This window comes from Rana temporaria, chromosome 4 (assembly GCF_905171775.1).
Source record: "Rana temporaria chromosome 4, aRanTem1.1, whole genome shotgun sequence".
Taxonomy (NCBI): Eukaryota; Metazoa; Chordata; class Amphibia; order Anura; family Ranidae; genus Rana; species Rana temporaria.
The window spans coordinates 414,912,717-414,935,689 of record NC_053492.1 but is presented as its reverse complement, the minus strand read 5'-3'; the positions used below and the strand labels follow the sequence as shown (position 1 = coordinate 414,935,689).

General features: G+C 41.9%; 1 protein-coding gene across 4 annotated transcripts in view; it reads right to left on the bottom strand.

The window, feature by feature from the left end:
• The window catches only part of TASP1 (taspase 1), a 167,848-nt gene that overhangs the window by 52,351 nt on the left and 92,524 nt on the right, over positions 1-22,973 (bottom strand). For 3 of the 4 annotated variants that reach the window (XR_005748753.1, XM_040351287.1, XM_040351285.1), the window contains one exon: positions 21,244-21,300. The exons of the other annotated variant lie outside the window; for it this stretch is intronic. Coding sequence is in view for 2 of the 3 variants with exons in the window: in XM_040351287.1 (XP_040207221.1) it covers positions 21,244-21,300 (57 nt within the window). In the remaining variant the exon portion in view is untranslated. The remainder of the gene's footprint in view (positions 1-21,243; positions 21,301-22,973) is intronic. 4 annotated transcript variants of the gene reach the window in all.

Below are 22,973 nucleotides of genomic sequence, written 5' to 3'. Positions count from 1 at the left end.
CCTGTACAATCACTTTTACCTACAGGTAAGCCTATAATATGGCTTACCTGCAGGTACCGTGAATTTCTCCTAAACTTGCATGTGTGGGAGTGATGTCATCGCAGCTCTAGCCAATCACAGAGCCAGAGCCCGCAAACCCAAAAGTAACTCCGGGATAACATGTCACAGCAGTGTGCCTGGACCGCTGCAACAGTATCGTTCTAAGGTAAGTATTTCATAATTGAGCTAGTATGCGATGCATACTAGCTCATTATGCCTTTGTCTTGCAGTTTTTTCCTTTTTTGTTTTATCTGGGTTTACAATCACTTTAATGAGTTTTAAAAAGACGACTCCACTGAGTTTTATAGCTGCAGGTACCATGGGGCAATTCACCCTCTAAATTCAAAGCACTGAAGTCAACCATGTGTCCTTTCCTTCCAGACTTCTTTCTCTTAAGTAAACACAGAGCAGGTTCTCAGGAAGGAATGAGCAGGGAAGCTGAGCTGCTGAGAAAATGACTTCAGTGCTTCTGCTGAAAGAGGTCAGGAGTTATTTTAAGCTCATTTACAAGAATATGTAACAATGTGAATGTCTAAAGCCTGTCCACTGGTTCGCTTTAAATTCAGACAGGGTCACTCTTAAATCAGCCTTAGATCTCTTTTCACATCATGTTGTGCCTTGAGGCAGGAAGTAAAGGAAAATCTCCCCTAGTGGAAATCAGGAAGGAAGGGAAAAAAAAATGTTTTTCTTTAAACTTTTCCTTACACTATCCAAAAACAAATGAAAAAAACTGGCTTTAGGTATACCTTAATATTTCAATAGTTTTTATTGAAAGAAAGAAAAAGTATTACAACAATAGAAATGCATCGCCACATATTCTGGAAGTGTCAATGAGCCCCGGAAAGGTCTCGATCACAGTGCATAACACCTTATATTGTTTGGCATCTTCATCATAACAAATAGGAAGAACACATAACAAAATACTTCAAAATAAAACACGGGGTGTAGTTCCCCTCAAATATTCAATGACCCAACCTAAGTAGGCCCATAACCCGTCAGTCAGGGGTCCCAGGTCTGGAAACCCCAAACCCATCTTATCACCAATATTGCTATCCAGACGGGAGGACCCGCATCAAACATCTTCCGTAGGAAAGGTGGAGACGTAAAGAAGTGGACAGAAACGTACATAGTAAAGAAAAGGAAGAAAAGAAAGAGCAGAAAAGAGAGAGAATAGATAGAAGAGCGACCGGCCAGCCCCCAGTAATCCGCCAAATGGAACCATTACTGTAGCTCACCCCTCCAGCGATCTTAGATCGTTAGTTAAATAAGCCAGCCATGGATCCCAAACCTTTTTGAAATTCTCCAGCTTGTCCTGAACCAGGGCCGTCAATCTTTCATTTAACATCAACCATGACAGTTTCCTTTTAAGCTGTTCAAGTGGCAAGGAGGCGGAGCGCCAATTTCTAGCTATCGTGATTTTAGCTGATATAAAAATAAACATAAGCAAGCGCCTTTGAGCTTTAGAGGCCCCCACCACCCTGTCACCCAAAAGAGCCTGCTTTGCAGATTTAGCCATGTTCAACTGGGTCAACGAGTAGATAAAGTTGTATACTCGAATCCAAAATCTTCTGACCTTTGGACATGTCCACTTAGGTATACCTTTAAATTAACACAGCTATAATTTCATATTTGTACATCACTTGCTTGACTTTACTTAGGTAAAAAAGTGGATTTATATTAAAATACAAAATGTAGGCACCTATTGGGAAATTACATGTTTTATCAATGTGAATATTAGTCAAAATGACCCCAGTAATAAAGGGTCTTGACCACCTTATTTTAGCCCAACAGTTCCTTTATTTATTTTTTGCAAGATAGGATTGCTAGTTCTATACTGAATTTGAATGACCAGGACATTCCATTTTTGTCTGGATCATCGCTGGACCTTTCTGGCATGGATGGCCTTCTGGTAACTATACATTTGATTGATAATAGCAGAAGCCAGGAAGGTCAATTTACTAAAAGCAAATATACTGTGCACTGCAAGTGCAGTTGCTTTAGATCTGAGGGAAAGCTCTAAAATGTGGGGACACTATCGCCCAATCATATGCAAGCAACAACGCTGTTTTTCTATTTTCCTTGCATGGAGTATTCTTTGCAAAGTGAAACTTTACCTCATTTACTAAGCTCTGGAACAAGTGTACTTGCAGTGTAGGGGTGCAACGGATCGTGACCGATCCGTGATCCGAACGGGTCGACCTGTTCGGATCGGCACAGAATGCGATCTGCGGAAGCGCACCGCCGCCACGGCCTTAGGAAAGGCCGCGGCTTCGGCCTAGCTCCGAAGCGGTCGGCCATCTTGGTACACCCGGCTGCGGTGCGCGCTGACGTCATCACCCCTCCCTCTGCTCGTGGATCTTCTATTCTGCAAGAGCGCGTACTGCAACCGAACTGAGTACAGTGAGTTCAGTTGAATGTTGGAATTTCTATTACTGTATGATTATACTAGTGGGGCAATGTTAAAATGGCTATCACAGTGTTACTGTTTACTAGTGTGGGGGCAATGTTGGACTGGAACAGTGATGGTGATGACGACGAGTGGGGGACAATGGTGGACATTACAGTGCAAGTACAGTGAGTTGGATGTTGGACTGGCTATTCTATTACAGTGTTTACTAGTGTGGGGGCAATGTTAAACTGGCTATTATTACAGTGTTTACTAGTGTGGGGGCAATGTTGGACTGGAACAGTGATGGTGATGACTTGATGGCCCAGACTTGAATCAGACTTATTTTCATAAATCATTTTTTTTTTTGCCGATCCGAAAATGATCCGATCCGTGACTCCTGATCCGAGGATCGATCCGATCCGTGAGTTTTTTGATCCGTTGCACCCCTATTGCAGTGCACAGTATTTTTGCCTTAAGTAAATCAACCCCATTGGCTCCTGCTGCCGTCAATCAAATCCTACAACAAGGGAGCCTGTGTCTCACTACGCAGGCAGAGAAGCTTGGAAGTGAGCTCACACCAGAGTGCCCCCAAAGAAAGCAGCTTTCTATGGGGCACTTGCCGAAGAGGAGAAGCATGGCTGCTCAGTGGAAAGCCAGTGCACAGAGCAGGCAAGTATGACATGTTTACTATTTAAAAGAAAAAATGGAAGCTTTACAAATGATTTAACTGTTACAGCTTTAAGGGTAAGCCTCACCACTTCACCAACTTAGAGAGACATCTTTATTGGTATACTGTACATAGGAAAAAGCAAAATACAATTGCTCCAACTTGTTAATTTCAGTATATGCTCAATTGATCACACTGGAAACAATAAAATATAACATGCCATGTGCAAAAGTTGGGGCACCCTGTCTGTCAAAACGTAGTCATACCTACTTTGCAGAAACAACAGCATCCAAACACTGCTTGCTCAAAAATATATAGAGCGCTTCTGAAAGATATTAAGTGTAGCACCATGCTCTCATTGAGTGGGCGCTATGTGTTAAATTATAGTTGTCTGAGCAGTAGTTTAGCTCAGAATAATGATGCTAAATTGTTGGTTCTGTTTCAGTTCAGCTGGGTTGCGCAAGTTTCCCCTTGACGGTGGGTATTGCTGTCACCGCAGGTCAAGATTGGAAAGGCAACATGCTGGATGTATTGGGTATCTCTCTCCCAGAAGTGTCTCAGGAGGCATGGTCAACCCACTGTGCATTCTGGGGAGGGGTACTTAAGGCACAGACACCGTTTTGGCGGGGTTGGTCTTCCGATCCTGACCTAATGGCCCTCCTGGCCTCAGGGATGTGTAAGCTGTTTCGTAGCCTCGGGGCTTACTAGTCCAGGGATGGTCCTTCGCTACCTTATCTATGAAAGGAAGCTGAACCAGTGGGATTCAATTGATGGACGTAACCTGGCGGATTTGCCTCACTGTGCTGCCCCTCTGGCTGAAAGATTCTAGGCACCGTGAGTTGTGTACTTTATTAGAACTATACAAAGTGTGCGAGTGGCCACGCGCTCTTGTGGCAGAAGATCGTGGGACGGCCTGACAACACTTATCAAGTCTGTGGCAGAGACTTTGACGAGCTTCGCACCAGCTGCTAGGGCAGTGAGAGTAGGCCTATCTGGTGGTTGCTGAAATCCAGTGTGGAGCTGAGTTAGTCCTCTGGATCTAAGTTGTACCCGTGATCCGCAAAGCAAAAGTACCTGAGTCTTTCCCTATCCCTCTACCCCTCTGTTGGAGAACTGTGTTTAATAAAACCCTTGAACTTCGTGTTTGGTGTAGACATTCTTATGGACAACTCTTCAAGGAGAACCCCTGAAACGAGCAAATGGAACAGTAAGGTAACGGCAGGCCCAAATCTAAACCAGCAGCTCCTTCAGGGGTAGTGCTACATAAGTAATTGATGGTTTCTGATAATCATATAAACATCAGCTAGTCCATCCATGCTTGGAAGCTCTGTTCTCTGTACATGCCAGCATTATATATCACCAACCAGGTTCAGCTAACACCCACGGCTTCTGACACCAAGATCACTGCACCTCAGCAAGACTGGCAATTCCAGTAGAGAGACAAATAACATGGTAAAGAATGTGGTCTTTATTTCTGTTTAAAATAGTATTAGTATTGGGCTGACTTAGAAATGCTTTTGAATGTCACAGTTATTACACTATTATATAAATGATGCAGGCACTCATAGGACTTGGCACAAGGTGGAACAATGAAAGATTGCAGACATTTCAATGGGACACAGCCCTCCCCTCTCAAAGTCTCACACACACACTATATATATGTATATATATATATATATATATATATATATATATATATTATATATATATATATATACACACACACACACACATACGGTGGGGATCGAAAGTTTGGGCACCCCAGGTAAAAATTTGTATTAATGTGCATAACGAAGCCAAGGAAAGATGGAAAAATCTCCAACAGGCATCAAATTACAGATTAGACATTCTTATATGTCAAAAAACATTTTATTTGATTTCCATCATTTACACTTTCAAAATGATAGAAAACCAAAAAATGGCGTCTGCAAAAGTTTGGGCACCCTGCAGAGTTAATATCTTGTACTGCCCCCTTTGGCAAGTATCACAGCTTGTTAAAAAAAAATATATATATATATATATATATATATATATATATATATATATATATATAAATGGATTTGCATTTTGAGTGAAAAAGGTATTTGACCCCTTTGCAGAACATGACATTGTACTTGTTGGCAATCACAGAGGTCAGATGTTTCTTGTTTTTGGCCCCCAGGTTTGCAAACACCTTGGGAGGGATTTTGTCCCACTCCTCTTTGCAGATCATCTCCAAGTCATTAAGGTTTTGAGGCAGACGTTTGGTAAGTCGAACCTTCAGCTCCCTCCACATATTTTCTATGGAATTAAGGTCTGGAGACTGGCTGGGCCACTCCAGGACCTTAACGTGCTTCTTCCTGAGCCACTCCTTTGTAGTCTTAGCCCTGTGTTTTGGGCCATTGTCATGCTGAAATAACCATCCATAACCCATTTTCAATGCCCTGGCTGAGGGAAGGAGGTTCTCACCCAAGATTTGACAGTACATGGCCCCGTCCATTGTCCCTTTGACGCAGTGAAGTTGTCCTGTCCCCTTAGCAGAAAAACACCCTCAAAGCATTATGTTTCCACCTCCATGTTTGACGAAGGGGATGGTGTTCTTGGGGTCATAGGCAGCATTCCTCCTTCTCCAAACGCGAAGAGTTGAGTTGATGCCAAAGGGCTAGATTTTGGTCTCATTTGACCAGAGCACTTTCACTCAGTTTTCCTCTGAATTATTCAAATGTTCATTATCAATCTTCAGGACAGATCTGTACATGTGTTTTCTTGAGCTAGGGACCTTGCGGGTGCTGCAGGTTTTCAGTACTTTAGACCAATTTTTTTGTTGGGGACTATGGTCCCAGCTGCCTTGAGATCATTGACAAGATTCTCCCGTGTAGCTTTGGGTTGATTCCTCACCATTCCCACGATCATTGAAACTCCACCAGGTGAGATCTGGAGACCCAGAACGAGGGAGATTGACAGTTATTTTGTGCTTCTTCCATTTGTGATTAATTGCACTGTTGTCACCCACTCACCAAGCTGATGGACGATGGTCTTGTAGCCCATTCAAGCCATGTGTAAGTCTACAATTTTGTTGCTGAGATCCATGGAGAGCTCTTTAGTCTTGGGCATGGTGAAGATTGCAATCTGTTTGATTGCTTCTGTGGACAGGTGTCTTTTATACAGGTAATAAGCTAAGATTAGGAGCATTCCCTTTAACCACTTGCTGACCAGCCACCATCATTATACGGCGGCAGGTTGGCTCTTCCCGCAAATCGCCGTAACTGTACAGAGATCCCTTTAACAGCTACATCGGACTTTGGCGATGTCCGCCAGCCAACCACGACCGCTCCACAGAGAGCCAGAACGGGGATTTGTCAATGTAAACTAACAGATCCCTGTTCTTACAGGGGGAGTTCAGAGTAATCGTCTGTTCCTAGTGATTAGGAACAGTGATCTCTCTGTACTCCCAGTCAGTCCCCTCCCCCCACAGCTAGAAACGCCTCCCAGGGAACACATTTAACCCCTTGTTCACCCCCTAGTGTTAACCCCTTTGCCTGCCAGTGACATTTATACAGTAATCAGTGTATTTTTATAGCACTGATTGCTGTATAAATGTCAATGGTCACCAAAAAGTGTCCGAAACAATGTTGCAGTCTGCCTAAAAAATGCTGATCACCACCATTACATGTATATATATATATATATATATATATATATATATATATATATATATATATATATATATATATATATATATATTATATAAAAGCCATAAATCTATCCCCTATTACAAATCAATATACGCTTATTGCAGTTTTTTTTTTACAAAAAATATGTAAAATACATATTGGCCTAAACTGATAAAGAAATGTGTTTATTTTTTGGGGGGATATTTATTATAGCAAAAAGTTAAAAATATAGCATAGGTCCGCAGAGATCTTCCAAGGCTTCAGAGGGATCTGTAGTTCAAGTACTAGCTGTGTAGTACATGTGACAACAATCTCCCGTATTCTTATATGTCTGGGCTATGGGGTAGAGTGGCAAGATGGAAGCCCTTTGTTACAAAGAAAAACATCCAAGCCTGGCTACATTTTGCAAAAACACATCTGAAGTCTCCCAAAAGCATGCAAGAAAATGTGTTATGATTTGATGAAACCAAGGTTGAACTTTTTGGCCATAATTCCAAAATATATGTTTAGCAAAAAAAACACTGCACATCACCAAAAGATTACCATACCCACCGTTAAGCATGATGGTGGCAGCATCATGCTTTGGGGCTGTTTTTTTTTCAACTGGAACAGGGGTCTTAGTCAAGGTAGAGGGAATTATGAACAGTTCCAAATATCAGTCAATATTGGCACAAAACCTTCAGGCTTCTGCTAGAAAGCTGAACATGAAGAGGAACTTCATCTTTCAGCATGACGACACAAAGCATACATCCAAATCAACGAAGGAATGGCTTTACCAGAGGAAGGCTAAAGTTTTGGAAAGGGCCATCCAGAGCCCGGACCTAAATCTGATTAAAAATCTGTGGGGTGATCTGAAGAGGGCTGTGCACAGGAGATGCCCTCACAATCTGGCAGATTTGGAGTGTTTTTGCAAAGAAGAGTGGGCAAATATTGGCAAGTCAAGATGTGCCATGCTGATAGACTCATACCCAAAAAGACTCCGCGCTATAATAAAATCAAAAGATGCTTCAACAAAGTATTAGTTTAAGGGTGTGCACACTTCTGCATCCATATTATTTTATATTTGTATTTTTACTTTCCTCCACCTAAAAGATTTCAGTTTGTTGTTCAACTGAGTTGTACAGTTTATAGGTCACATTAAAGTTGGAAACAGTTCTGAAATGATTTAGCTCTGTCTCATTTTTTTACACCACAGAAACCTGACATTTTAACAGGGGCGTGGAGACACTTTATATACACTGTGTGTGTGTGTGTGTGATGTGATGTGATGTGATGTGATGTATATATATATATATATATATATATATATATATATATATATATATATTCGATTCCTACTGCATTGTAATTTAATCATTAACCACTTTAGCCCCAGAGTTGGTGTTTACGAGACTAAAACATTTTTTTTTGCTAGAAAATTACTTAAAACCCCCAAACATTATATATATATTTTTTTCTAACACCCTAGAGAATAAAATGGCAGTCATTGCAATACTTTTCGTCACACCGTATTTGCGCAGCGGTCTTACAAGCGCACTTTTTTGGAAAAAATTCACTTTTTAAATTAAAAAATAAGACAACAATACATTTGGCCCAATTTTTTTATATATTGTGAAAGATAATGTCACGCCAAGTAAAATGATACCCAACATGTCACGCTTAAAAATTGCGCCCGCTTGTGGCATGGCGTCAAACTTTTACCCATAAAAATCTCGATAGGCGACGTTTAAAAAATTCTACAGGTTGCATTTTTTGAGTTACAGAGTAGGCCTAAGGCTAAAATTGTTGCTCTCGCTCTAACGATCGCGGCGAGGTTTGAACACGTGTGTGGTTTGAACACCGTTTTCATATGCGGGCGCTACTCGCGTATACGTTCGCTTCTACACGCGAGCTCGTCGGGACGGGGCGCTTTAAAAAAAATTGTTTTGGGTTTTCGCATTTATTTTTATTTATTTTACAATTTTTAACACTGAAATAAAAAATAAATAAAAAAAGAATTATCACTTTTATTCCTATTACAAGGAATGCAAACATCCCTTGTAATAGAAAAAAGCATGACAGGTCCTCTTAAATATGAGATCTCATATTTAGGCTTAAAGGGTCACTAAAGGAATTTTTTTTTTTAGCTGAAATGACTGTTTACAGGGCATAGAGACATAATAGTTAACTGATTCCTTTTAAAAATGATTAAAAATAGATAAAAAAACAATCATATAATGTGCCTGCAGTGTAGTTTCGTTTTTGCTGTTGTTTGCTGGTTCTCTGATGTACAGAGAGCCACTAGAGGGCAGTCAGCCAATAGAGAGCAGTGATACTTTGTCTAAAACCCCTCAGCACCAATCCAGTTTAGTTTTACACACAGTAATCACACCTCCTTGATTAGTGACCACCGTGAGAAATCTCCCAGTACTGTGGTTATCAGGAAACAGGCAACCAGGAAGTGTCCAGAACAGAGAGGATTTACAGCAACATGAAAGCAAAAACGAACAATGAGGACATGAAACCAGGACTGCAGCAAGGTAAAGGAAGTTATTTAGCTAAAAAAAAAAATTCCTTTAGTGACCCTTTAAATGCAAAAAAAAAAAAAAAAAAATTGGAAATGTCATTTTTTTAAATGACAAAAAAAAATAAATGTTGCTTTAAGACGCTGGGCGGGACTGACATTTTGACGTCACTTCCTCCCAGCAGAGCTATGGGGACGGGCGAAGGAGATTTTTCCTTCAGTCTCGTCCCCGCTCAGCTGCCGAACGGTCCCGATCGCCTCCGCCGCTACCGACGGCTACGGTAAGTGGCGGAGGGCGCGGGAGAGCGGCGGGAGGGGGCCCCTCTCCCGCCACCGATAATGGCGATCTCGCGGCGAATCCGCCGCGGAGACCGCCGTTATCGTGTACCGGACCGCCCACTGAAGAGATGAATATCTCCATTGTGGCAGCAGCTACTGCCGTTACAGAGATATTCATCTTTAAAGTGATGACGTATAACGACGGTGGGCGGTCAGTAACTAGTTAACCACCTAAGGACCGCCTCCTGCACATTTACGTCGGCAGAATGGCACGGCTGGGCACATGCACCTACAGGTACGTCCTGTTCTAGTACCCAGCCATGGGTCGCAGGCGCGCGGCCACGACCCGGTCCGAAGCTCCGTAACTGGGACCACGGGACACGATCGCCGCTGGAGTCCCGCGATCAGTCCCCGGAGCTGAAGAACGGGGAGAGCTGTGTGTAAACACAGCTTCCCCGTTCTTCACTGTGGTGGCGGCATCGATCGTGTGATCCCTTTTATAGGGATACACAATCGATGACGTCCCATCTACAGCCATGCCCCCCTACAGTTGTAAACACACATGAGGTCACACATAACCCCATCAGAGCCCCCTTGTGGTTAACTCCCAAACAGCAATTGCCATTTTCACAGTAAACAATGCATTTTAAATGCATTTTTTGCTGTGAAAATGACAATGGTCCCAAAAATGTGTCAAAATTGTCCGAAGTGTCCGCCATAATGTCGCAGTCACGGAAAAAATCGCTGATCGCCGCCATTAGTAGTAAAAAAAATAATAATAATACAAATGCAATAAAACTATCCCCTATTTGGTAAACGCTATAAATTTTGCGCAAACCAACCGATAAACGCTTATTGCGATTTTTTTTTACCAAAAATAGGTAGAAGAATACGTATCGGCCTAAACTGAGGAAATTTTTTTTTTATATATATTTTTGGGGGATATTTATTATAGCAAAAATTTTGAGTTTTTTTCAAAATTGTCGCTCTATTTTTGTTTATAGCGCAAAAAATAAAAACTGCAGAGGTGATCAAATACCACCAAAAGAAAGCTCTATTTGTGGGAAAAAAAGGACGCCAATTTTGTTTGGGAGCCACGTCGCACGACCACGCAATTGTCTGTTAAAGCGACGCAGTGCCGAATCGCAAAACCTGGCCGGGGCCGTTAGCTGCATTTTGGTCTGGGTCTTAAGTGGTTAAGCTTCACTGCTCTTAAGCTATGACTTGAAGTCATTGGCCTATTTACATAAAAGCATCTCATAACATGGCCTTCCCTACTTTTTACTTCAGAAATGGTTAAAGCCACATTATAAGAACTGTGAAGCATAAAATTCCAACCACTGGTATATTAGTCAAGTCTAGCAGAACCACAACAAAAGGTTCAAAAGGCAGCATGCTATATGAGGCACCAGCCATGTATTAGTTTGGAAGCCAACAATGGAAAAAAAAATACTAGTACAATGGAAGATGGGCACGCCTGACACAGGAAAGAAAACTCTACCACCCTTGGTAGATGTGGATTGGCTCCACAGATGATGGTCCTACAGTGGCCTAACAGAAGACGAGTCCTGTGGAGTAGGGCCCAAAGCAGCATGTCAGGGAGAAATTATCGTAGTTCTCCTCTTCTTTTGAAGGACTCTGCTTTTAACTCAGGAAATTAGAAACAGGAGTGCCAGAGGGCATACATATCCAAGGCTATACACTGGAACACACACGCTTTCAATTACAGAACATGAAAGGAACTTCTGATGAACGAAAGAAATGAAATCCAGTCTTATTTCTGCGAGCCATATGCTGAAGACTTCGGAAATCTGACATCAGCTTCAAGCTGTTTCTTACTTACTCCTGAGTCAGGTTTAGCTAGCAGAAGTTGGCCCTGGATTCTTCTGTATAGTTTTAAGCTTTGATGGAGATCTTAGATACTACAGGAGGATATTTGCTTAGTCAGCAACTTTGCAGTGAAGCTTTTGAGTTAAAGCAACGTGGCAAAGAACACTTACTGGTAACAGCAGTCGTAGAAAAAAGGACTATTGGGTTAACACAGTTTATCCAAGCTACTCGAGGAAGGAAAGAATTAAGCAGCAAAGCATCAAAAGGTAGCAAAAAGAAATGAAGTATGCACTTTCCAACAATGTGCAAAAAAACACCCCCTGATCCCTATAACACAGTGGTTCTCAACCCGTTCTCAGGACCCACTAGAATACTAGTGTTTTATTTCAGTTATCTTTCAAAACCTAGCCTGTTAATGGGTCCCGAGGACAGGAATTCAGAACCACTGCTATAACCATATGTATTACACACCCCTGATGTGCACATTTTGATGCAAGACAGTTGTGGCCTTAACTGATTTGTGGTTATATGTCCTTCACAATGGTTCTTGAACATTGTTGGAGACACGTGCACAGTAATCATCCACAGAGATGAATGAGGCCATCTTTTGAGACGGTAGGTGACTCTGTTCATATCTAAAGGTTATCATGCAACCTCAGCCAGCAGGAAGCGCAGCATGGGGCACACCACAGTGAAGGCCATGGTTGTCAATTCAAGGTAAGAGAACCTCATGCTCTGTCAATGGACACACAGAGCCAGCTTGCGAGCAAGCAAGCACAAGTGTCCCCATAGCAAATGGCTTGCTATAGGGCATTCAGAAGGTGGAAGGAGCCCAGAGCCCCCGTGGGGAACTCGAGAAGAGGCTTTGTGCAAGGCAATTGTACAGAGCAGGTAAGTATGAAATGTTCTTTTAATTTTAAAGGAAAATTATGTTTAGAATCACTTTAATTGTAGGATACAGGGTGTGCATTTGACCATGGGTACTCCCAAAGCAATTAACTGAGGGGTGGGCAACAATACCTTAACCACTTGACCACTGGGCACTTAAACCCCCTTAATAACCAGACCAATTTTCAGCTGTCGATGCTCTCACAATTTGAATGACAATTGCTCAGTCATACAACATTGTGCCCAAATGAAATTTTCGTCCTTTTTTTCCACACAAATAGAGCTTTCTTTTGGTGGCATTTAATCACCATTGGGTTTTTTATTTTTTGCGCTATAACAGAAAAAATACTGAAAATTCTGTAAACAAAATTAATTTCTTTGTTTCTGTTATAAAATGTAGCAAATTAGTATTTTTTCTTCATAAATTTAGGCCAAAATTTATACTGCTACATATCTTTGGTAAAAATAAGTACAAATTGGTGTATATTACTTGGTCTTTGTGAAAGTTATAGAGTCCACAAGCTATGGTGCCAATATCTGAAAATTGATCACACCTGAAATACTGACGGTCCATCTCATTTCTTGAGACCCTAACATGCCAGAAAAGTACAAATACCCCCCAAATGACCCCTTTTTGGAAATAAGACATTCCAAGGTATTTAGAAAGAGGCATCGTGAGTTTTTTGAAGTTGTCATTTTTTCCCACAGTTCTTTGCAAAATCAAGATTTTTTTTTCATTTCTTTTTTTTTTTTCACAAAATGTTCATATTAGCAGTTTTTTTCTCACACACAGCATATGCATACCACAAATTACACCCCAAAACACATTCTGCTATTCTTCCTGAGTATGGCGATACCACGTGCGAGACTTTTACATAGCGTGGCCACATACAGAGGCCCAACATGCAGGGAGCACCATCAGGCGTTCTGGAGCACCCAGGCCAATTCTGACATTTCTCTCCTACATTTAAAAATCATCATTTATTTGCTAGAAAATTACATAGAACCCCAAAACATTATATATGTTTTTTTAGCAAATACTTTAGAGAATACAATGGCGGTCATTGCAACTTTTTATCTCGCACAAAAAAGTTTTGTGCTTAAAAAAAAAAAAAAAAAAAAATCAGTAAAGTTAGCCCAATGTTTTTGTATAATGTGAAAGATGAAGTTACGCCGAGTAAATAGATACCCAACATGTCACCCTTCAAAATTGCACACGTTTGTGGAATGGCGCCAAACTTCGCTACTTAAAAACCCCTATAGGCGACGTTTTAAATATTTTTACTGGTTATATGTTTTTAGTTACAGAGGAGGTCCAGGGCCAAAATTATTGCTCTCGCTCTAACGTTCGCAGGGATACCTCACATGTGTGGCTTGAACACCGTTTTCATATGTGGGCGGGACCTACGTGTGCGTTCGCTTCTGCATGCGAGCACACAGGGACAGGGGCGCTTTAAAAAAATATATATATTTTATTGTTCACTTTACTTTACTTTAGTTTGACACGTTTTTACGCAAAAAATAAAACATTTTGATCACTTTTATTCCTATTACAAGGAATGTAAACATCCCTTGTAATAGGAACATGGCATGACAGTTCCTCTTTACAGTGAGATATGGGGTCAATAAGACCCCATATCTCAACTCTAGGCTGGGAAGCCTGAAAAAAAAAATGATGGCTTTGATCGTAGCGTTGAGTTGGTAGAAGTAGGAGGGGGCGCATTGCAGAGTATGGCGGGGTATTGCAAAGTATTGTGGGGTATTGCGGGGTATAGCAGAGAATTGCAGAGTATTGCAGGGATTGCACAGTATGGGGCAGAGTATTGCAGGGTATTGTGAGTATTGGGCAGGGATGGCTGAGAAGGGATGGATGGATGGCTGGATCTGTGACTACATTTGTCACAGATCCAGCCCACAGCACTGCTGCTGCCTCCGCTCTCTCCCCTCTCACACTGTACCGATCGGTACAGAGAGAGGAGGGAGGAACCGGCGTCATCAAATGAGGCTGATTTGTTTACAAGTAATTGCTCTGTCATTGGCCTCTATCAGTAGCGATTTACCGTGATCCGTGATGCGCCGGGTCCTCTGGTCACGGACACTCCCGTGTGCGCGCCCCAGGGGGGCGGGCGGGAGCGCGATTCAGGGAGGACGTCCATGGACGTCCTCCAAGAGTTCAGGAACCGCCTTGTAGCCGTAATTCGGCTATGGGGCGGTGATTAACTGGTTAAACTGCGTAGGGGGGTTTACTGTAAGGGTGGTAAGGCATCTCCTGGGAAAAGAGAGCCTCTTTCCCAGAAGATGCTTATTATGGGGAAACGCTTTGGATGGAGATGGATTGGTAAAGAGACAGAGATTGCAGCTCCAGGCAGGTCTTGTTGGGTGCAATCTTCTTCTCAGGAACTGAGGGTGCTAGCAATGCACATGGCAAATAAGAACAAGAGATGATCAGGACAGCTTCACTCCAATCCAACGTAACTTTAATGTAAAAGACTGGAAACAGGCACTACAAGTCACAGCAACGGAACCTAGGACAGCCGACGCGTTTCACACTAACTTCAGTGTTTACTCATAGCCAATACATATATCAATCCTATCCAGACATGTGATCAAAAACAGGTGAAATTGAAAATGCAATTAAGGACTGCCAAAGCACTCCAATCAGGATTAATAAAAACCTGCTGTAGTGGAGGTCATGAAGACCTTCTATTTTATAGAACAGGTTGCAGGTGATCAAAATGTATTAAAATGAATAGACTAATGTTATTAATAATGAAAACAAACAATGCAAAAATACATATATGTTACTTATAAATTAATACAGGCAACCACAAAAATAATTAAATACATACATACATAGAGTAAGTTTGATAGATATGGTTTGCGAATACAGGTAGGGGTTTCCCTACTACTTATTAAGTATCAAATGCCATTATGTGAAAACAACAATATGTATCCTGCTTAAGTGAATATCATGTGTATACATCTACCGTGATTAATATACATGGCACATGTAGTGGTAATTAAACCTGAATAGTCTAAAAAGTGCAAAAAGAATAAAATATGGGGAAAAAAATCTAATTATATGAACAAATTATATAGTGAAAAACATATGTAATTAGTAGTGTCATGTGAAAAAGAAAATAAATAAACTAAAATATGTGGTGTTGTGAAAAAACACCAACCGCAATCAATGCAAAAAAAGTGGGAAAAGAGAGGGTAGGCCAACCTACCACATTGACTATATTTATGTGTATACGTATACCTCCATAGTTCGAAAATTGAAGGAACATAATAGTAAATGTAGAAAAAAGCTTTTATGGGAGAGTGCATCACGCGGTGGATTGAGATCATTGTTTTCCCTGGTGCAAGGTGCACGCTAGGATTACCACTACTGAGACTCCATTCAGCATTTTGGATTGTTTACATCACCTTGACTACATCTGAGGCCTCGTACACATGACCGTTTTCCTCGACAAAATCCATGAAGAAAAATGCTGGCAGAGCTTTTTTGCAGAGGAAAACGGTCGTGTGTATGTTTTTCATGTTCTCTTTTTTCTCGTCGGGAGTCTCAATTTCCTCGTCGTGTTTCTCGTCGGGCTGGTTTACAATGAGAAACACATTTGTGTGTATGCTTAGAAACCCGCGCATGCTCAGAATAAAGTATGAGTCGGGAGCGCACCTTCGTTAAAAGTACCGTTCGTAATGGAGATAGCACATTCGTCACGCTGTAACAGACTGAAAAGCACGAATCGTCTCTTACCAAACTTTTATTTAACACGCAGTAACATGAGATTAGCAAAAGCAGTCCCAAGGGTTGTGCCAGTGGAATCGAACTTCCCCTTTATAGTGCCGTCGTATGTGTTGTACGTCACCACGTTTGAGAACGTCAAGATTTTGTCTTGACAGTGTGTACGCAAAGAAAGCTTGACAAGATTCTCGACAAGCCTGACAAGAAACTCATAGAGGCAAACAATGTTTCTTTTACGACGAGATTCTCGGTCGTGTGTATGAGGCCCGAGACTTTCTTTATTCAGTGGTTTTTACTACAAGTCTATCATCATTGATTTTTTAGCGCTGTTTTGTGTATTTTAATACTACAGAGACTGTACTGTTTTGTTCTTATACCGCGTTTTTTTCTTATGCCGCAATTCGTCATTGCTTTCGACGTGAACGTAAATTACGTCCAGCCCTATTCGCGAACGACTTACGCAAACGACGTAAAATTTTCAAAACTCGACGCGGGAACGACGGCCATACTTAACATAGGATACGCCTCATATAGCAGGGGTAACTATACGCCGAAAAAAGCCTAACGTAAACGACGTAAAAAAATGTGCCGGCCGGACATAAGTTTCTGAATCGGCGTATCTAGCTCATTTGCATATTCCTTGCGTAAAACTATGGAAGCGCCACCTAGCGGCCAGCGTAAATATTCAGCCTAAGATACGACGGTGTAAAACACTTACGCCGGTCGGATCTTAGAGAAATCTATGCGTAACTGATTCTATGAATCAGGCGCATAGATACGACCGGCCGGACTCAGAGATACGATGGCGTATGTGGAGATACGCCTTTGTATCTTCTATCTGAATCTACCCCAGGGTATGCACTGAAAAAATGCATACCACGAGAGTTAACAACCCCCAATCTTACAAGTGGTGGAGAATCAGCGGGCACAAGACGGTGGAATCCGGGTCCTTGCTCCACAGTGATTCACACCAGTCAGGAACTATGTTTTAAGGGCATGGTAGCCCATTTTTATTAAAAAGGCAAAAATAAAAAGTTCAATCAAAGGTTTCCCATGCAGGGGGTTCTTCTCCATCAAATGCAAACAGAAAATGCTAGCCCACCTGGCTCTCTGTAGCAGTACTTCTGCACGTTATCCTGGTCACCAAGACCAGCGGACTCCTCAACATAGGCGGCTTCCCTTCAGCGTCTATAGCTCTGCCTCTTGCCGTTACCAATTTTCTGGCTGTCTCCTACAGCCTCTCTGATTTCTGGAGACCTCCTGTCTCCTCCAGGAGCTATCTTCAACTGGGAGAGCCATGAGATCTTCTTACACTCTCATTATAAGGGCTGTGCTCATCTGAGCACACACCCTGCTGGTAATGACCAAAGTCTGGATACAGGGTTGGAGATTCCGTCCCACCCCAGACACTGTGGAATCTCCAAACTACAGAGCCCCATTTCAAAATACCAAAACCTGGAGAAAGCTGCACAAGCAGTCTTCTCCAGTCCACATCTACGCTCTGTAGAGTTGCACCCAGCAAATGTGCATACCCTGTGTCCATTTTACCACTATTTTTATTGTGACAGAGCCTCGCTCTGCCACAATATATTATATATATATATATATATATATATATATATATATATATATATGGCCCGGATTCACAAAGCACTTGCGCCAACGTATCTAGAGATACGCCGCGTAAGTGCAAATATGCGCCGTCGTATCTGTGCGCCGTGCCCACAAAACTAAGATACACCTGAAAATAGGCTTCATCCGACCGACGTAACTTGCCTACGCCGGCGTAGAGTGGGCGCATATTTACGCTGGACGTATTTGGCGCTCCCATTGATTTTCTATTCACATATGCAAATGAGGGAGATACGCCGATTAACGAACGTACGTCCTTCCGACGCAGTGCGCGTAAAGTCATACGTCCGGCGTAAAGTTATGCCCCATAAAGGAGGTGTAACTCGGCAGCATCCATGCAAAGGGCTGCACCAGGGAACACAAGCCAAATTATTTTACGTCGTTTACGCAGGACGTGAATATGACTAGGCATAGGTTACGTTCACGCCGTAGACAGTGATCCGACGTATCTTAGGCAGTTGTTCCGACGTGATTGTGAGCATGCGCACTGAGATGCGCCCATGGGATGGCGCATGCGCAGTTGGCGATACGTATGTGTCTGGCGCTCGGCCCATCATTTGCATGGGGTCACGGCTCATTAGCATGGCTCACGCCCACTACCACTTACGCCGACTTGCGCCTTGGAAACCCAGCGCAGATTTGGAAGCATTGGCTTTGTGAATTTAGTGCTTGCCTCTCTGCGCTGCGTCAGCGTAGCGTAAAGGAGAAACGCTACGGCGGCATAAATATGCGCCAGTGTCTGTGAATCCGGGCCTATATATATATATATATATATATATATATATATATATATATATATATATATATACACACACACACACACACACACACACACACACATATATATATATATAAACACACTCATGTCTGCTGACCTGCCACACTGCCAAAAGCACCAAAACCTGGTTCAATGACCATGGGATTATTGTGCTTGACTGGCCAGCAAACTCGCCTGACCTGAACCCCATAGAGAATCTATGGGGCATTGCCAAGAGAAAGATGAGAGACATGAGACCGAACAATGCAAAGGAGATGAAGGCCACTATTGAAGCATCCTGGTCTTCCGTAACACCTCAGCAGTGCCACAGGCTGATAGCTTCCATGCCACGCCGCATTGAGGCAGTATTTGCTGCAAAAAGGGCCCAAACCAAGTACGGAGTACATATGCATGCTTATACTTTTCAGAGGTCTGATATTGTTCTATGTACAATCCTTGTTTTATTGATTGCATGTAATATTCTAATTTTCTGAGATTGTGGATATGGGGGTTTTCATGAGCTGAAAGCCATAATCATCACAATTATGACAAATCACGGGTTGAACTATCATGCTTTGCATATAATGAGTCTATCTCATATATTAGTTTCACCTTTTAAGTTGCATTAGTGAAATAAATTAACTTTTGCACGATATTCACATTTTTCGAATTTCACTTGTATCTCTACAGTCGCTATATGTGCCCCAACTTACCTGTTGCTGTTGTCAGAAAAGCCCTTGCGAAGCTGCTACCTTTGATTGAGTGGCAACAATGTCAAATAAATTACCAATTCTCTTATTTACTACAAGTGTTTTGAACATAAACCAGGGTTTGACAAATTTGCATGGAATCTAGGAGCCAGTTAAAAAAGTTAGGAGCCAGAAAACGTGCCCCGTCCCGACAAGCTTGCGCGCAGAAGCGAACACATACGTGAGCAGCGCCCGCATATGTAAACGGTGTTCAAACCACACACGTGAGGTATCGCCGCGATTGGTAGAGCTAGAGCAATAATTTTAGTCCTAGACCTCCTCTGTAAATCAAAACATGCAACCTGTAGATTTTTTTAAACGTCGCCTATGAAGAATTTAAAGGGTAAAAGTTTGTCGGCATTCCACGAGCGGACGCAATTTTGAAGTGTGACATGTTGGGTATGAATTTACTCGGTGTAACATTATCTTTCATAATATTAAAAAAAATGGGGATAACTTTACGGTTGTCTTATTTTTTAATTAAAAAAAAGTGTAATTTTTTCCCAAAAAAGTGCGCTTGTAAGACCGATGCGCAAATACGGCGTGACAGAAAGTATTGCAACAGTCGCCATTTTATTCTCTAGGGTGTTAGGATAAAAAATATATATAATGTTTGGGGGTTCTAATTAGAGGGAAGACGATGGCAGTGAAAAATAGTGAAAAATGACATTAGAATTGCTGTTTAACTTGTAATACTTAACTTGTAATACCAACGGCCACCACCAGATAGCGCCAGCTCACACATCTGGTGGTAATAACTTGTAATACCAACCAAGCCAAGTCGCCAGGACACTATTTCTAGTCGCCATGGCGACCTGGCGACCGGGATTTGTCGAGCCCTGACATAAACAAAGCCAGGACAATGGAATTTTTAATTATACTGACCCACCTGCTGTTTGCAAGGAAAAGTGTCTCACCACTCATCCAAGCCATGTTCTGTCCCTCTACTCTTTCTGCTATCACATCTTTCACAGGGCTTGCTGGAAGGAGGGACAGCAGCAGAGTGAAATTCAAAGAATTTTGCTCTTTTATTAACAAATATACTGTATATTTCTATGGCCCTTTTCTTTCTGGGGACACAGAGGACTTATAAAACCAGTAAAGCAGCCATTTTTTTTTAAATTTCTTTTTATTCCTTTTGCAAATAAAATACAAATCAGAGGCTCTGGGTATACCCAGCTCAAAGCAAACAAAACAACAATAAAAAAAAACATAAGATCATATAACACTCTAACAAAACAGCTGCTCAGTGCTAAATACAGAATAACCTATGGTACTAGTCATCTTTAAGGTTTCCCTGGTTAGGAGTATATGCACCTCTGAGCTACTGGATGCATAGTTAAGTCACAATATCCCTAGAGAGCATAAGTCAACAAATACTTATATCCAAGAGGGCTTAATATCTCAGGCAGAAGCGGTCGAGGGGGATTCAAGCCAGATATCCCAGACTTTAGAGAATTTATGAGGACATCCACGGGAGAGGTATGTGACTTTATATAAAAGCAATACAGCATTCACTAAGGACTGACAGAAAACTATAGTGGGGCCTCCCTGGATTTCCATTTCATTATAATGGCTTTACGAGCGTAAAAAAGGAGTAAACTAAGGAAGATTCCAAGTGCCCTACAGGGGCTAGAGGGGTCACCAGACCAAGTAAGCAAACTTCTATGGTGAGAGGAACCCCGACCATAGTTAGTGTAACAATGAACTATGTAACTTCAGCAAAAAAAAATTGTATTTCCGTACATGTCCAGAATAAGTTTGAAATCTGCATGTTCTTCCGAGCACATCCAGCACTATCTCTACTAGCTACCAATTAAAAGAAAGCATAATCCCAATCTTTATTATCTATATCTGGAACATCCGCTTGCCATTTAGTCTGTAGAGTCTCTATACCAACATGAACAGATGTATAGTTCTGTATAGTTCTGAAAGCAGTTTAGTTAACATGTCATTACATAACATATTTTCAGTGTCTGAGGTGTACAGGTCAACTGGGGATGTGCCAAATTGGGCAGAATAGGCATGGTGGAGCTGCAGGTACCTGAAGAACAAGGAATTAGGGAGGTTAAACCAAGATTTATTATCATCTAAAAGCTAAAAGCTTACCATCAGGACATATCTGTCCAAGCGTTTTGATGCCCCTGGATGCCCAGACAGTCGGACCTGGAATGAACTAAAATTCAGGCAGGGTTGAAATAAACCACAATGGGGTGTTAGGAGACCAAAGGTGAGTGTCAACAATGCGCTTAGGCACTTTCAGCCGCCAGGCCCTTATCACCACCTGCATTGAGAGAATTATTGGAAGCGATATTCCCAGTAGGGGAGGAGGCATAAAGACTAGTAGGAGCCTAGATAAGCAACTTCTAGTACGATGGATGAATAAGTGTCATCCAAAATAGCCCAGTTGTGGGCATGTAAAAGAAATGCTGCCAAGAAATAGGAGTACAAATCAGGACATGCTTATCCCCCCTGGGTCCAGGGTCTACATAATGTTTTCTTGCTAAAATGGGGAGGAGTGGATTTCCAGAAGGAGAAAAGCAAAGAATCAAAAATTGTATAAAGATTTTTTTAAGAATCCACGCTGAGGAGAGTCTCAAAACATACAGGAAAACTGGGAGAATGTATTAATTTGTTCAATGAGAGAAAGCAGTAAATTGTCCCGTGCTTTCAGTCTCTACTTGGTAGTATGCAACAAGGGGTATACGTTCAGATGGGCAAAAACCATAACATTGGAAGTAATATTAACTCCTAAGTATCTTAAGGATGTAAGAGGCAAAGTGGGGTCAGCTACTGCTCGTGCCCCTGCATCTATGGGAAGAATTAATTATTTCCCCCAGTTAACCCTTAAGCAGGATAGATTAGCATATTTATATAGAATTTGCAGGGTGGCATGCAAGGAGGGCCTACTCTGTCTGACTGTCTCAAGGCAGAGGCCAAACGTTCCATTGCCAAGGATAATAGGGCCAGTGATAGGGGGCAACCTTGTCTCGTCTCTCTCTACGCCAAATGCAGGGGAGAGATCACGGTTTAATTTTATTTGTGTTGTGGAGGGCTGGTATAAAATACAAATCCACCTACGATGGTTTTGTGCAAATCCAAAAATCTCCAAGACCATTGCCATATATGCCCAATTTACTGTGTCAAAAGCTTTTTCTCTATCTAAACCCACAAGTATTCTGGTTGCCTTATCACCTGGGGGGGATTATGGAGATAGGTGAAAAACCTTTGTAAGTTAATATCTGTGGATTTGCCTGCCATAAATCCAGTTTGATCAATATCAATGAGGGTGGGGATTACCTTGAGCACCCTGGTGGCTAGAACCTTGGTGAGAATTTTAAGCTCATAATTTAGTAGGTATTTTGATCTATAGGAAGAGCGATGTTGTAGGGTTTTCCCCGGCTTTTGTAACACCACAATATGTGCTTGGTGCATGGTTTGGGGTAATTCAACTATGTCTAAACATGTGGAAAAAAAGTGTTTGCAACATAGGGGCTATTATGGAAGCATAAGTTTTATAAAATTCCCCTGGGAGATCAACAGGCCCCAGAGTCTTATTGTTGGTAAGGGATCCAACAGCTGCTTTAATTTCAAGCACTGAGATTGGTGCTTCTAAGCTTTCCATGTCTTCTAAAGCTAGGGACGGTAGAGATAGTGGCTGAAATTCTTCTGCTAAGGCAGTTTCAGTCGAAAAGATAGCCCGGCTATATAGTGCCCTAAAAGAAGAATTAAAATCCTGCCAAAATATCTTCTGGGTTGGTAAGCCAATCTCCAATAGTGGAAATGATAGCAGGGATAACAGTTTGCACATGGGGTTCCGCCACCAGGTTGGTCAATAG